The sequence below is a fragment of the Natrix helvetica genome, assembly GCF_964273705.1.
Source record: "Natrix helvetica genome assembly, chromosome: 2".
Classification (NCBI taxonomy): Eukaryota; Metazoa; Chordata; class Lepidosauria; order Squamata; family Natricidae; genus Natrix; species Natrix helvetica.
This window is the reverse complement of record NC_138552.1, coordinates 285,331,508-285,345,799: the sequence shown is the minus strand read 5'-3', so window position 1 is coordinate 285,345,799 and position 14,292 is coordinate 285,331,508. Positions and strand designations below refer to the sequence as shown.

Sequence of the window (14,292 nt, the reverse complement as noted above, 5' to 3'; positions counted from 1 at the left end):
TTCCTTATTACGTCTATGGAGATTCTCAATCATCCAGTTATCCTGCGGGATCGCATCTCACCTCATACATCCCTGCGACCAATCGGCTCCCACAGGGAGGGACTCCTCCAGGTACCGTCCACTAAGCAGTGTCAACGGGTGGCGCCCAGGAGTAGAGCCTTCTCTGTGATGGGCCCAACCCTCTGGAATGACCTCCCTCCCGATATTAGAACTACTACCGACCTCCGCTCCTTCCGACAGAAACTTAAGACCCACCTGTTCCAATTAGCTGGCCTAGCTGATTTATAGTCCCACTTTCAACCTCCTGGCAAACATCTTATCTTGGGGTAGTTTTTAAGGGTAATTTTTAATTTTATTCGAATTTTAACCATTATTGTACAGTGTATATCCTACCTCCTCCGTCTATCTATGTATATCTATATTTTTGTATCCACATTGTTGTTTTAATATGACTGTACACCGCCCCGAGTCCTTTCTAGGAGAGGGCGCGGTCTAGAAATTAAAGTATTATTATTATTATTATTATTATTATTATTATTATTATTATTATTATTATTATTATTATTATTATTATTATTATTATTATTATTATTATTATTATTATTATTATTATCCCGGTTGTCCCCAAAAGTGCTTTCTCCGAAAGACAACTGGACTTTCTTGGGGTTTTTTTTCTCCCTTGAAGACGTTTTGCTTCTCATCCCAGAAACTTCTTCAGGGCAAAAGTGAAGAAGCTTCTTGAATCAGAAGCGAAACGTCTTCAAGGAAAAACCAAGAAAGATGAATGCATTATTATTTGTTTAATAGATACTAGGCGATAACCCGGCGTTGCCCGGGTATTTATTTATAGGGGGGAAATGTCCAGACCAAAGTAATTTCTAATGTTTGATTTTCCCCCTTACCAGAGGGAGCCCCCTTGTGGAGTACTGTGAAGCTGTTACCATGGCAACTCCACTGCGCTATGCAGTAGAAGTCATTTTACGGCAGTACAGTAGAAGCCATTTTAAGGCACAAGAAAGGTGCTCTTTCTTATCTTCCCAGGAATATAGATTAACAGAGTTGGAAGGGACCTTGTAGGTCATCTAGTCCACCCAAGGAGGAGACCCTATACCATTTCTGACAGATGGCAGTTCATTCTCTTCTTGAAAGCTTCCAGGGATGAAGCTCCCACAACTGCTGAAGGCAACTTTTGTTCCATTGGTTGTTTGTTCTCACTATCATATTACAGATCCTGAATATACTTATTTGGCCAGTTTGGTCTAGTGAATGGTTAAGGCACCAGTGTAGAAACTGGGAGATGGTGAATTTTAGTCCTGCCTCAGGCATCAAAACTGGATGGGTGACTTTGAGGCAATCATCATGAGACTGTGAATTCTAGTTCCACCTTAGGCATGAGAGTTGGCTGGGTGACTTTGAGCCAATTACCAGGAGACTGTGAATTCTAATCCTGCCTCAGGCATGAAAACTGGCCGGGTGACTTTGAATTAATCGTCAGGAGACTCTGAATTGTAGTCCCGCCTTAGGCATGAAAACTGGCCGGGTGACTTTGAATCAATCGTCAGGAGACTGTGAATTCTAGTCCCACTTTAGGCATGAAAGCCAGCTGGGTGACTTTGAACCAATTACCAGGAGACTGTGAATTCTAGTCCTGCTTCAGGCATGAAAACAGGCTGGTTGACTTTGGGTCAATCATCAGGAGGCTGTGAGTTCTAGTCCCACCTTAGGCAGGGGTGGGATCCTACCGGTTTAACAACCGGTTCTCAGAGCGGCTTATCTGTCCACAAGCTCGATGCTCCTTTTTAGTTCCTAAGAGTTTTCTTCTTCTTTTTTTCTTCCTTCAATCTAATTGCCGTCTTTTTTCACCCCCCCTTCCTTTTTTTTTCTTGATAAACGCCCTGATGAGATTTTAATTGTATGAGTTGATGCTAAATGGGTTGTGAGTGCCTCTGCATGTTATTAGGAGATCTCTTTAAAAGCAGAACACAAACAGCTCCCCAAATGAATCCCAAGGTAGAATCCCTGCTATCTGAAATTTATGTACTTTCTTTTAATTGGGTTTCTGACAGAAAACCAAAACTATAATGATCTTCCAAAGGCAGAGGCAAATCCACTCAATGAACTGCATTTTAGCTTTTTATTGTTCCTCGTAAATTTTGAGAACAGTCCATGCCCACCAGAGGAATATTACCCACTCAAGTGGTTTTCATTAATATTTATTTAAATGTGCACCCTGTGGTGTTTTGAAAGATCAAGGCAAATGTTTGCCTGCATGGCTCAGTGATTTTATTGATTATGTGCTATCAAGACTATGTAGATCAGGGGTGTCCAAACTTGAGAACTTTAAGACTTGTGGACTTCAACTCCAGAATTCCCCAGCCAGCATGGCTGGCTGGGGAATTCTGGGAGTTGAAGTCCACAAGTCTTAAAGTTCTCAAGTTTGGACACCCCTGATGTAGATAGATGACGCCCAGGATGAACCCCCAACCTGGTCCTTTAGAGCTTCCAACGATGGACAAACCCAAATAATAATATGGTTTTGAGCAGGCTGATTGATTGATCTATTCATTAGGTGCCATCATGTCGACCACGTAGATCAGTGGTGTAAAACTCGATTTCATTGAGGGCCACATCAAGGTGGTGTTTGGCCTGGGGTGGGGGGGCAAGGTTAGAGGTGGGTTTCTAGTGGTTCACACCGGTTCGGGCAAACCGGTATTGGTAATCTGGCCTGGGTTGCAGAACCGGCAGCAACACAGGCTGGCCAGGCCCCCGAACTGGTTCCCCGGTCTCTTCTGTCCTTACAGGGCATGTTTCTGCGCATGCACAGAACAATTTACAATCAACGGTGCATGCTTGAGCAATGCAGAGCTGGCGCGTGCACACTGAGAATCACTACCAACTGGTACAGGTACCTACCCCTAAAAAAGGTGGGTGTGGATGCGGGGCATGGCCAGCTCGACGTCACTCGCATCAGGGGCTCCTGGGGTGGCCCGAGCACTCTGCCAGCAAAAATGGGCCTCCTCTATCAGCAAAAACAAAGCTCGGGAGGCCCATGTGCATGGACAGGATAGGCATGGCCAGCTCGATATCACTTATGTCGTAGGCACCTGTGGTGGCCAAATACTAAGGCAGGATCTCCCTCAGACCCTCCCTAACTCTCATTATAACCTCCTCTCCTCCTTCCTTCCTTCCTTCCTCCCTCCCTCCCTCCCTCCCTCCCTTTGCTCCTGTTTATAGTTCAGTTTCAGTTTATTAAATTTATAAACCTCCCCCTCTCCCCGAAGGGACTCGGGGCGGTGTACAGACAGAAATAAAATATACAATAGACAACAAAAATACAAAACCCCAGACAAACAAATTGGACACAAAGTCTATACAATAGTCATAAAATAACTGATGATTAAAACCAATTAAAACCAATTAAAATACCCCAGAATTTAAAAATTTAAAATGCCGGCCAGGAAGGTCAGGATTAGATTATAATTATGATTGCAATTGGGCCAGGCCAGCTAATTGGAACAGGTGGGTCTTGAGTTTCTTACGGAAGGAGCGGAGATCAGCAGTAATTCTAATATCGGGGGGGAGGTCGTTCCAGAGGGTTGGGCCCATCACAGAGAAGGCCCTACTCCTGGGCACCGCCCGCCGGCATTGCTTAGCGGTGTAGTAATCATTGCTTAGTAATGATGCAATCATGTCCTTCTGTAATGTGGACTTGATGGTCTTCAGCAAGCAAGAGGGCTTGAATGGCTGTATTACTCAAGAATAAAAACTGTTATTTCATTGAGTGATACATAATTTCACTCAATGAAATAACAGTTCATCAGTTTATTTATATATATATAAAGGTATTAGAAGGTATTAGATGGTTCCGCCCCAAGCGCCTGATGGAACCAGATAGGTTCCAGACGGAGCTTGGGCCACCTCCTGTTGACCTGACCCGCCCCCGAGTGGAGGACCTGGTAGACGCATGGAATAGTGCGACTACCGGGGCCCTAGACCGGGTGGCGCCTTTGCGGCCTCTCCTGCGGCGACGAACCACCCTGGCCCCTTGGTTTACCGAGGAGCTAAGGGTGATGAAACGCCACAAGAGACGCCTAGAGAGTCGTTGGAGATCCTCCCGTTCCGAATTTGACCGAGCACAGGCACGAGCCTATTTGAGGACGTACCTCGTGGCACTAAGAGCGGCCAAACGTCAACATTGCGCCGCTCTTATTGCGTCCGCAGATAACCGCCCTGCCGCCCTGTTTCGGGTGACTCGCTCCCTCTTGTTTGAGAGACCGCGGGAAGCCCCTTTACAGGGCAGAGCAGAGGAGTTTGGGAAATATCTACAGGACAAAGTCGCTCAAATCCGGATGGGATGGGCCCCTTTCAGTGGTTCAGTAGAGACGCCCGTGGCGAGTCTTGAGGGACCGCTTTGGGAGGAGTTTGACTCGGTTGCCATCGAGGATTTGGACAGGTTGCGTGGACGTCTGCGACCCACCACATGTTTATTGGACCCGTGTCCCTCCTGGCTTGTACTGGCATCCTGGGAGGTTACGCGCGACTGGCTCCTGGGCCTAGTGAACGCCTCGTTGGGTGAGGGGTCTCTACCGGCCGCCTTGAAAGAGGCGGTGGTGAGGCCCCTGCTCAAGAAGCCTTCCCTGGACCCAACGGACCTAGTCAATTATCGTCCAGTCTCCAACCTTCCTTTCTTAGCGAAGGTTGTAGAGAGTGTGGTGGTACAGCAGTTCCCACGTCACCTGGAGGAAAATGATTATCTAGACCCGCGCCAGTCCGGCTTCCGACCCGGGCACAGCACGGAGACGGCCTTGGTCGCATTGGTTGATGATCTCTGGAGGGCCAGAGATAGGGGTTGTTCCTCTATCCTGGTCCTATTAGATCTCTCGGCGGCGTTCGATACCATCGACCATGGTATCCTGTTGCACCGGCTAGAGGGGTTGGGAGTCAGGGGCACCGTTTTACGGTGGTTTGGCTCCTACCTCTCTGACCGGACGCAACGTGTGTTGGCAGGGGAGCAGAGATCGACCCGGAGGCCACTCACATGTGGAGTGCCACAGGGATCGGTGCTCTCGCCTCTCCTGTTCAACACATACATGAAACCGCTGGGCGAGATCATCCGTGGTTTTGGGGTGGGATATCATCTGTATGCTGATGATACTCAGCTATACATTTCCACTCCGAACCACCCCAATGAGGCCGTTGAAATGATGTCCCGGTGTTTGGAGGCCGTACGGGTCTGGATGGATGGCAACCGACTAAAACTCAACCCTTCCAAGACGGAGTGGCTGTGGCTTCCGGCCTCCCGGTTCAACCAGGTGCTTCCATCTCTGGCCATCGGGGGCGTGCAACTAGCCCCCATGGAACAGGTGCGCAATTTGGGCGTCCTCCTAGATGCCCGGCTGTCCATGGATGACCATGTAACAGCCGTGGCAAGGGGGGCATTCCATCAGGTCCGCCTGATGCGCCAATTGCGCCCCTTATTGGACCGGGATGCCCTACGCACAGTCACCCATGCGCTAGTGACGTCTCGCCTGGACTACTGCAATGCTCTCTACATGGGGCTTCCCTTGAGATGCACTCGGAGACTACAGTTGGTCCAGAATGCGGCCGCGCGGGTGATTATGGGGAGGACTAGATACTCCCCTGTAACACCTCTCCTGCGCGAGCTGCACTGGCTTCCTGTAGTCTACCGAGTGCGTTTCAAGGTTTTGATTATGATCTTTAAAGCGCTTCATGGCACAGGACCTAGTTACATGCAGGATCGCATCCTGCCCCATGCATCCCTACGACCAATCCGCTCACACAGAGAGGGACTTCTCCGGGTGCCGTCCACTAAACAGTGTCGGGGGGGCGACACCCAGGAGCAGAGCCTTCTCTGTGATGGGCCCAGCCCTGTGGAATGACCTCCCCCGTGACATCAGGATTATTTCCGATCTCCGCTCCTTCCGTGTACAGCTGAAGACCCACCTCTTTCAATTATCTGGCCTGGCTCAACCGTAAATTTTTTCTTATTCCTCCTGACAGTCCTTTTAAATTTTTTAAATTTTAAATTTTAAATTGTGTTATTATAATTGGGGTATTTTAACGGTGATTTTTAACTGTCTAATGTGATGTAACTTGTTACCTCCTCCATGCAGGTATGTCCTTGTATATATGTATGTTTATGTGTTTGTATATATGTTTTATGTTTTATATGTTCTATTGTACGCCGCCCCGAGTCCTATCTGGAAAGGGAGCGGCTAATAAATTCAAATTTATTATTATTTATTATTATTATTATATAAGTGGCCGGAGCTGCCATCTTTCTATAAATCTCGGGGGGGTGGGGGGGTGGAGTGCTGGCTTTGTTTCAGTAAATAGATTGATTGGATGTGTGGCATGATTGGTGGATTGGTGCTGATTGGTGCTGGCTGTGTGTCCGTTGTTGTTTCGTGTTGTAACAGCCTGGGTGGTGGGTGGGGCTCGTTTGTTGACTAGGGTTGGTTTCCAGATGTCTGTTAGGTGGGAGGTATCATAGCATTTATTCACGTTGTGGGGGTGTTTCTCTATTTCGATAGCTTCCATAATTATTCTCTTGTTGAAATGTTCAGTTTTGAAGATAAACCTGGTTCCTTCAAAATTAACTTCATGTCCTGTAGTTTTAAGGTGCTGGAAAAGGGAGGAAGTTTTTTTCTTTTTTTCTTACTGCGTTCTTGTGTTCTGCGATACGTGCATTTAGTCTCCTGTTTGTTTGTCCTATGTATGTTGCAGGGCAGATTTTGCATGGTATTTCGTAGACTCCTTGGATTTTGTCTTTGGGGTTTCTTAAGATGTTGGCTATTTTTTGGTCAGTGTTGAAGGCTGTTTTGATATTGTGTTTGTGGAGAATTTTGCTGATTTTATCTGTGGTGCCTTTGATGTAAGGGAGGAGGGCGATGCCGTTGTCCTGTTCTGTGTCTCGGTTTTTGGGAGGAGTCTCCCTTTGGATTAGATTGGTAATTGTTTTTGTTTGGAATCCATTGGAGATTAATACATTTGTGAGAGTGTGTAATTCAGTTTTCAGGTGGTCTTTGTCGGCTAGGCATTTGTTTCTGGAGATGAGGGTCTTGACTACAGAGTTGATCTGTGCAGGGTGGTGATGGGATTGTGCGTTTAGGTAGCAGTTGGTGTTTTTTTTTTTTTTTCTGGTAGATGGTGTGTCCTAGGGAGCCATTGGGTTTTTTTGTAGATTAGGACGTCCAGAAAGGGAAGTTGGTTGTTTGCTTCTATTTCCATAGTGAATTGTATTTTGGGGTGTAGGCTGTTGAGATGTGTGAGGAAGTTGTCCAGTTTTTCTTTCCCATGTGGCCAAATCACAAAAGTGTCATCAACATATCTAAGCCAGAGTTTGGGTTTGTGTTCAGATTTATCTAAGGCGTTGGTTTCAAAATGTTCCATGTATAAGTTTGCGATGACAGGTGAGAGGAGTGAACTCATGAGTGCTCTTTCTATCTGTTGGTATCTTTGTCCATTATGGATGAAGTATGTGTTGGTCAGGTCCAGGATGTGTTTAGTGGGGGTTGTGTTTGTTCTAGACAGCTGTCAAGGTTTCTTTTATAGGCACTTGGGTGAAGAGGGATATGACATCGAAGCTCACGAGTAGGTCACTGGGTTGTAGGTTTTGTTTCTTTATTGTTTCTATGAAGTGGAGTGAATTTTGTATGTGTGAGGTGATGGATTCTGCATAGGGTTGGAGTTTGGCGAGGAATTTGGCAAGATTCTGTAGAGATCAGCCTATGGAGCTGACTATGGGTCTGAGTGGTGCTCCTTCTTTGTGTATCTTGGGGAGGCCATAGAGTTTGGGGCATCTGGAAGATTTCTCTCTGGGGATGATTCTTTGCTGGATCTCTTCACTGATGGCAGAGGCTTTTATTTTGGATTTGGTGGTTTTTTCCAGGTAGGTAGTGGGGTCTGTGTTTAGAGGTTTGTAAGCAGGGTCTTGGAGTAGGTTGGATAGTTTGGCTTGGTAGTCAGATGTGTTCATCACCACTATGGCGTTACCTTTGTCTGCTGGGAGAATGATTATGTTGTTGTCTTTCCTCAGGTTGGTGAGTGCTTTTTTTTCTTCTTGCTGTAAGTTGCTTCTGGGTGGATTACTGGAGCAAAGGACGTTGGTGACTGCAAGTCTGATTTTATTGGTTTCATTTGGGTTGATTTTGGTGAGTGTAGCTTCAACTCAGCATATGATGTCTTCAGTGGGGATGCATTTAGGGGCGACTGCAAAGTTGAATCCTCTGGAAAGGACATTGGTTTCAGCTGTGGTGAGGGTTCTGTCTGATATGTTGTGTACTGTTTGTTTCATGAGTTGCTGTGGAGGGGAGTTGGGCTTCTGTTGTTTTTCTAGTCTGTGGAGTTTGTTGGTGTATGTGTCTGTCTTGTAGGAAGTTTCTGTTTTGGCTCTCCAGAGGGCTAGTTGTTTGGATTTGTCTCAGAGTGCTGGGTGGATTTTGTTGCTGAGTTTGAGGTGAAGAGTGAGTTGGTTTGGACTAGTAGGAATCTTTTCCTGTGGAGTTCGTTTCTGATTAGGGCTAATTCAGTTCTTTCCAGGAATCCTTTTGGTGGTTGAGGTTTTAGAATGGAATTTTAGTTGGAAGCATGTGGGGATCAGGCTTTTGTCTCGGCAGTTGTGTAGGAATGTGAGATCACATAAGATGGTGGCTCTTCGGACTTCAAGTTTCTCCTAGGATCTGGTGAGCAGGAAGGTTTCCTCCCTGTAGAGGTAAGGTATTTGTTTTCATAGATTTTCACAAGACCAGCGTACCTACACCCGTGAAAATCTACGAAAACAAATATCTTACCTCTACAGGGAGGAAACCTTCCTGCTCATGTGATCAAAATTTGGATGCTTGGCAACTGGTTCATATTTATGATATTTGCAGTCATGTGATCTTAGCCACTGAGCCACTGCAAACCTGTATAAGGGGTGTTTAATTGACAAATACTGAATATGATATTGGTCCCTCCCTTGGAAATGATTCTGATTGGTACAATATCATTTGTAATGAAGTATTTTGGTGGAGAAACATATGTTCTTTTTATAATTTACACATTGTTCCCTAGATTTTTACTCTCCTATAATCAATTATTCACCCCAAGTTAGTGGACAAGTGTTGAACTTTTCAATTAAAAGATCAGTTGATTTGGATCAAGCAATTTAATTCACTGAGAAAAATGATCGATATTAAAACATCAATTTACACCTAGCTTTCAACCTTCTAATTGAAATAAATTATAGAGGAAATAGATGAATAGGCTGCTAAATGCATCTCAGCATGGGGAATTGAGTTTTGATTCGTTGTGGAAGGTATACTTTTTACTGCCAAAGGGACGCGGTGGCTCAGTGACTAAGACACTGACTTGTCGATCGAAAAGATCGGCAGTTCAGCGGCTCGAATCCCTAGCGCCATATAATGGAGTGAGCTCCCGTTACTTGTCCCAGCTTCTGTCAACCTAGCAGTTCGAAAGCATGTAAAAATGCAAATAGAAAAATCAGAACCACCTTTGGTGGGAAGGTAACAGCGTTTTGTGCGCCTTTGGCATTTAGTCATGCCAGCCACATGACCACGGAGACGTCTTCGGACAGCGTTGGCTCTTCGGTTTTGAAATGGGGATGAGCACCGCCCACTAGAGTCGGAAACGACTAGCACATATGTGCGAGGGGAACCTTTACCTTTACCGTAAAAAAGCCATTGTGTTCTTTTCCCAAGAAGGACATTAAAGATGAAATCAACAAGATCTCTCACATGGTTTTAAAAAATTGTGAGTTTTCAATTGATGGGACCAATTAGTAATATGTTATATTTATGTAAGGTAAACATTTAGGGAGCGGCTAGAATTTTTCTGGGCAAAGATACCAAAATCTGGAAACCATTATCCTCTGATTGTCCCTTACATGCAATATGTACAAAATTTGGAACTTGGGACTTGCTCTAGTTTCTGTTGCAAGAAAAGATTGTTTTGACCTTTAAGAGGTTTTGAAACATCTTGTCTTAGCCAAAGAGGTTATTGGTTTCTGTTCAGAATTCTTGACGTCCACCTAGAAACTTCTGCTGGTCCAGACTGCAGTCGTGTCCATGTTAACTGGTACACCTCGGTTTGCCCATAGAACACATTTGTTGCGTAAGCTGCACTGGCTTCCATTTTCTTTCCAGGTGCAATTCAAGGTGTTGGTCATCACCTTTAAAGCCGTACATGGCACAGGGCCAGGTTATCTATGGGTCTGCCTTTCCCTACAGACACCCACTCAACCTACCAAGTCAGACAGAGTGGCACAGTGGTTAAAGTGCAGTGTTGCAGGCAAACACTGCCCACAGCCTGGAGTTCAATCCTGACGGGGCCCAAGGTTGACCCAATCCTTTTAAGATCACTAAAATGAGGACCCAGATAGTTGGGGGCAATATGCTGACTCTGTGAACCACTCAGAGTATGCTATAAACCAGAGCTGTCAAACTGGATTGCATTGAGGGTCCTGCATCAGGGATGTGTTTGACCTCGGAGGGCTGGGGGTGGGTGGGCGTGGCCGGGAGGCCATGACATGAGACTGATGTTCAGGGGCACCTGTGGTGGCCACGCGCTAAGGTAGGACTTCCCTCGGACCCTCCCTCCCTCTCATTATAATCTCCTTCCTTGTCATCTTTTTCCTTCCCTCTTCATTCTCCTTCTTCCTTTCCCTTTTCCTTATTTTTCCTTCCTTGCCCTCTTCCCATCTTTCTTTCTGTTTCTTTGTATTTTGGCTTTTCCTTTCCTGTCCCTTCTTGCATGCTCAAATGCAAAAGGGGAAACGTTTCTCCTTTTGTTTTTAGTTTGTTTTGACAGCCCTCTACCAGCGAAAAGGAAGGCGGGAGGGGGGGGGGCGTTCGTGCCCCCCCTGCCCCCCAGCTCCATTTTCACTGGCAAAGGTACCTAAAACACTACAGGGTGCTTATACAGGCCTAAATGCTATTGCTATTGCTACTCCCTTCCCGTAAATATTGCCATGTGATGGGGGCCAGGAAGTGTGGCTTTTCTGCGGTAGTCCTGCTCTACAGGACACTCTGCTTCCCTGAAGTTCAGCTGGTCTTGTCTGCAAATCTTTCTCTCAAGCTATGAGATAGGAGACTATATGACTTGGTGCCTTTTTGTTTTGTTTTGTTTTCAACGGGCTTAGCTTTATAGCCTTATTGTGGTTTTTATGCTGTTTTTACTTTTGATTGGGAGCTGTCCAGAACTGGTTATAAGATGGGCGGCTGTAGAGTTAGTGTCAATAAATAAAATGCTTTATGTGATTTGGCATGAGGTTTTGAAATTAAAGAGAGAGGGAGAGAGAGAGAGGGAGAGATAGAGAGAGAGAGAGAGGGAGGGACGGAGGGAGGGAGGCGGTCAGGCGGTCAGGCGGGCGGGCAGGTAGGCAAGCAGGCAGGCAGGCAGGCAGGCAAGCAGGCAGGCAGGCAGGCAAGCAGGCAGGCAGGCAAGCAGGCAGGCAGGCAAGCAGGCAAGCAGGCAGGCAGGCAGGCAGGCAGGCAGGCAGGCAAGCAGGCAGGCAGGCAGGCAGGAAAGCAGGCAGGCAGGCAGGTAGGCAAGCAGGCAGGCAGGCAGGAAAGCAGGCAGGCAGGCAGGCAGGTAGGCAAGCAGGCGGGCAGGCAGGCAGGCAGGCAGGCAGGCAGGCAGGCAGGCACTACGTTCAAATCCATCTAGCCCACTAGAAGACAGCAGAGTTGGATTGCTCCTGGTTCGGCCCAGATCGGGTGAACTGGTAGTGGAGGCAGTGGGAGGCTCTGCCGACCCACCTGATTGCTTCTGCGCATGGGTAGAAGCGTCATGCGAGCAGGTGCATGCACGAGCAAACCGGTAGTAAAAAAAAAAAGGAAATCCACCACTAGAGTGCAGGGCATATTACAGGTCGCATCAATTAGAGACTGTCATCTGGTGGAACCATGAAAAAGGGGTCTTCTCGGGGTGGCTCCTTTATGGAATCTCATTCCCCCTGAGGTATAGTTGGCTCCCACCCTGTTGTATTTCTGAAAGTTCTTAAAATGTGGTTTTGTCAGTGGGTCTGGGGGCCACAAATGGAGAGGGAGCCAGTCAAGTGACCGATTTGAGTGTTTTGTTGCTGCTGTGGGGTTTATTTATGGATTTCTATTATAGGGTGATTATTAAAAACGTTGTAAGCTGCCCAAGGTCTCCGATGTATGAACTGGGCAGCAATATAAATTTAATTAATAATAATAATAACAACAACAATAATAATCAAAGACCTACAGATAGAAATAGAACGACTGTGGCAAAGGCAAGTCAGTAGGCGCCTTGGGTGCAATCCCAAAACAACCAGAGTACCACTTGAACACCATGGGCATTGACAAATTCACCATCAGTCAATTGCAGAAGGTGGCTTTACTTGGAACTGCTTCCATCCTGCGACGATATCTGTAACACCGTCAAACATCCAGCTTTGCCTATTCCAGAGCCTTAGTAAGGACTCAATAGGTAGACAAAAATGCCAAACCCAGTCTGAACATCTGGGTGTCTGTGCGATGATTAACAACAACAACAACAACAACAACAACAACAACAACAACAACAATAATGATAATAATAATCTTGGAAGATTTCACAAGTTGGCTATTAAAATGTGGTGAGGTCTACAGGCCTTCTGAGCCAGACATCCCATTACCAGCTCCTTCTATATGTGGAAAAGAAATGAACAAACTCATCTTAAAGAAAATGCGACGGAATGAAAATAAATAAAATAAGCCCACTTACTTCCACATTGTCATCAATAGATTTATTTTGAGATTCTTGCTTGAGCCTCCCAAAGCATAAAACTGCACACCATCCTTCAGCTCCCCCCATACTAATTTAATAGGTTTACCACCTGTTCCAGAAAAAGGAACACCTTGTAAGCTTTCAACTGACTGACACATTGCCAATAGCAGAACAAGGAACGGTGCTTTATTAGAATCTATTGCACTTCATTAAATGTATTTAACTGTCGTGTTTTATACCCTGCCTTTCTGTCTCGAGAGCAGCATTCGGATAAAAGGCATAGCTCAAGTAATTTGACAACTTCCATTGTCACGATGTTTAATCGTGCCTCTGATTTTGGGGGCCGACATCGGCACTCTTGAAACGTGGCATTAAGAGTAAAAAGCAGAGACTAATCAAGATAAATTTTCAAACAGTTTAAACTCACGGCATGTTAAATTCAAGCTGCCTTTCCCCTCCACTAATGCTTCATATTTCCTGATTAAAAAAAAAAGTGGGGTGGGGTGAAGGAGAGGAACAAATTGCATTCCTCATTCATTTGGGGAAAAAAAAACCACTTCATTTTAATTCTAAATCAGGAACAGCTCCTTGAAATAGGAGACAGGTGACAAGCCAGCTAATTAATAACCTCTTGCTTCTAACACTTGCATTAAAATTATGATTGGTCTTTTTTTTTCTTTTTTCCCTTTTTTGCTCCCTCCCTCCCTCTTCCTTGAACACAAACCTGCAGACACACACACACACACACACACACACACACACACTTCTCCAGAATGTTTGCTTTCCGCATTAACATGACTCTTAGACAATGAGATGCCTTTGATCTCCCTCCAAACTCTGGAGGCCTGCCAAAATAAATAAATAAATAAAGGAACCACCACTCTTTGCCTGAAATATTAAAAACCATATTTCCTGCACAACCTGTTTTGGGTGCCCTCCCTGCTGGATTCGCCACGCCCATTACACCTGTAAAACTGCCAGCTTGCAATGTGTTCCTGAGGGAAAATATTAACCAACGTTGGTTGGAGGACAAGTCAAAAGCGTTGACTATATGGGTGACCAGAACAACCTCTGGATTCAGAGAAATCCCTCCAGAAGACCACAAGGAGTTTTGAATGCCTGTAGCTCTTTCTTAGCTTTCTGCAAGGAGCAACTTATACAGAAAATGATGGATCTCCTGAGTAATATTCTGGTGAGTAAGGGAGGAGGGAGATATGAGGCAGTATGTTGGCCCGAAGATCGACTGCAAACTAGTTGGTTTTCTGCTAAGCAGTGAAGATTTCCCTGTTAAGCAGATGAAGAAATTGCCCTCTTCTAAGCCAGGCATTATTCTGGAGGTTGTCCTAGATATGACCGATGAATTCTTTTTTAAAAAAGTTATATCCTGCTTTTTAATTAGTTTTATAAACAACTCAAGGTGGCAAACATACCTGATACTCCTTCACGATAACAACCCTGGGAGGTGAATTGGCTGAGAGAAAGTGACTGGCCTAAGGTCACCCTTTCACTTTTGTGCGTAAGGGGAGGAGGGAGGAC

The 14,292-nt window shown here is 45.7% G+C and overlaps 1 protein-coding gene across 3 annotated transcripts in view; it reads left to right on the top strand.

Annotated features, from left to right (window-relative positions):
* RAP1GAP2 (RAP1 GTPase activating protein 2) overlaps positions 1–14,292 on the top strand; it is a 201,559-nt gene that overhangs the window by 88,395 nt on the left and 98,872 nt on the right. The window contains exon 1 of one of the 3 annotated variants that reach the window (XM_081944353.1): positions 13,775–13,948. The exons of the other annotated variants lie outside the window; for them this stretch is intronic. Coding sequence (XP_081800479.1) covers positions 13,808–13,948 — 141 coding nt within the window. The 5' untranslated portion in view covers positions 13,775–13,807. Of the gene's footprint in view, positions 1–13,774; positions 13,949–14,292 lie in introns of those variants that run through there. 3 annotated transcript variants of the gene reach the window in all.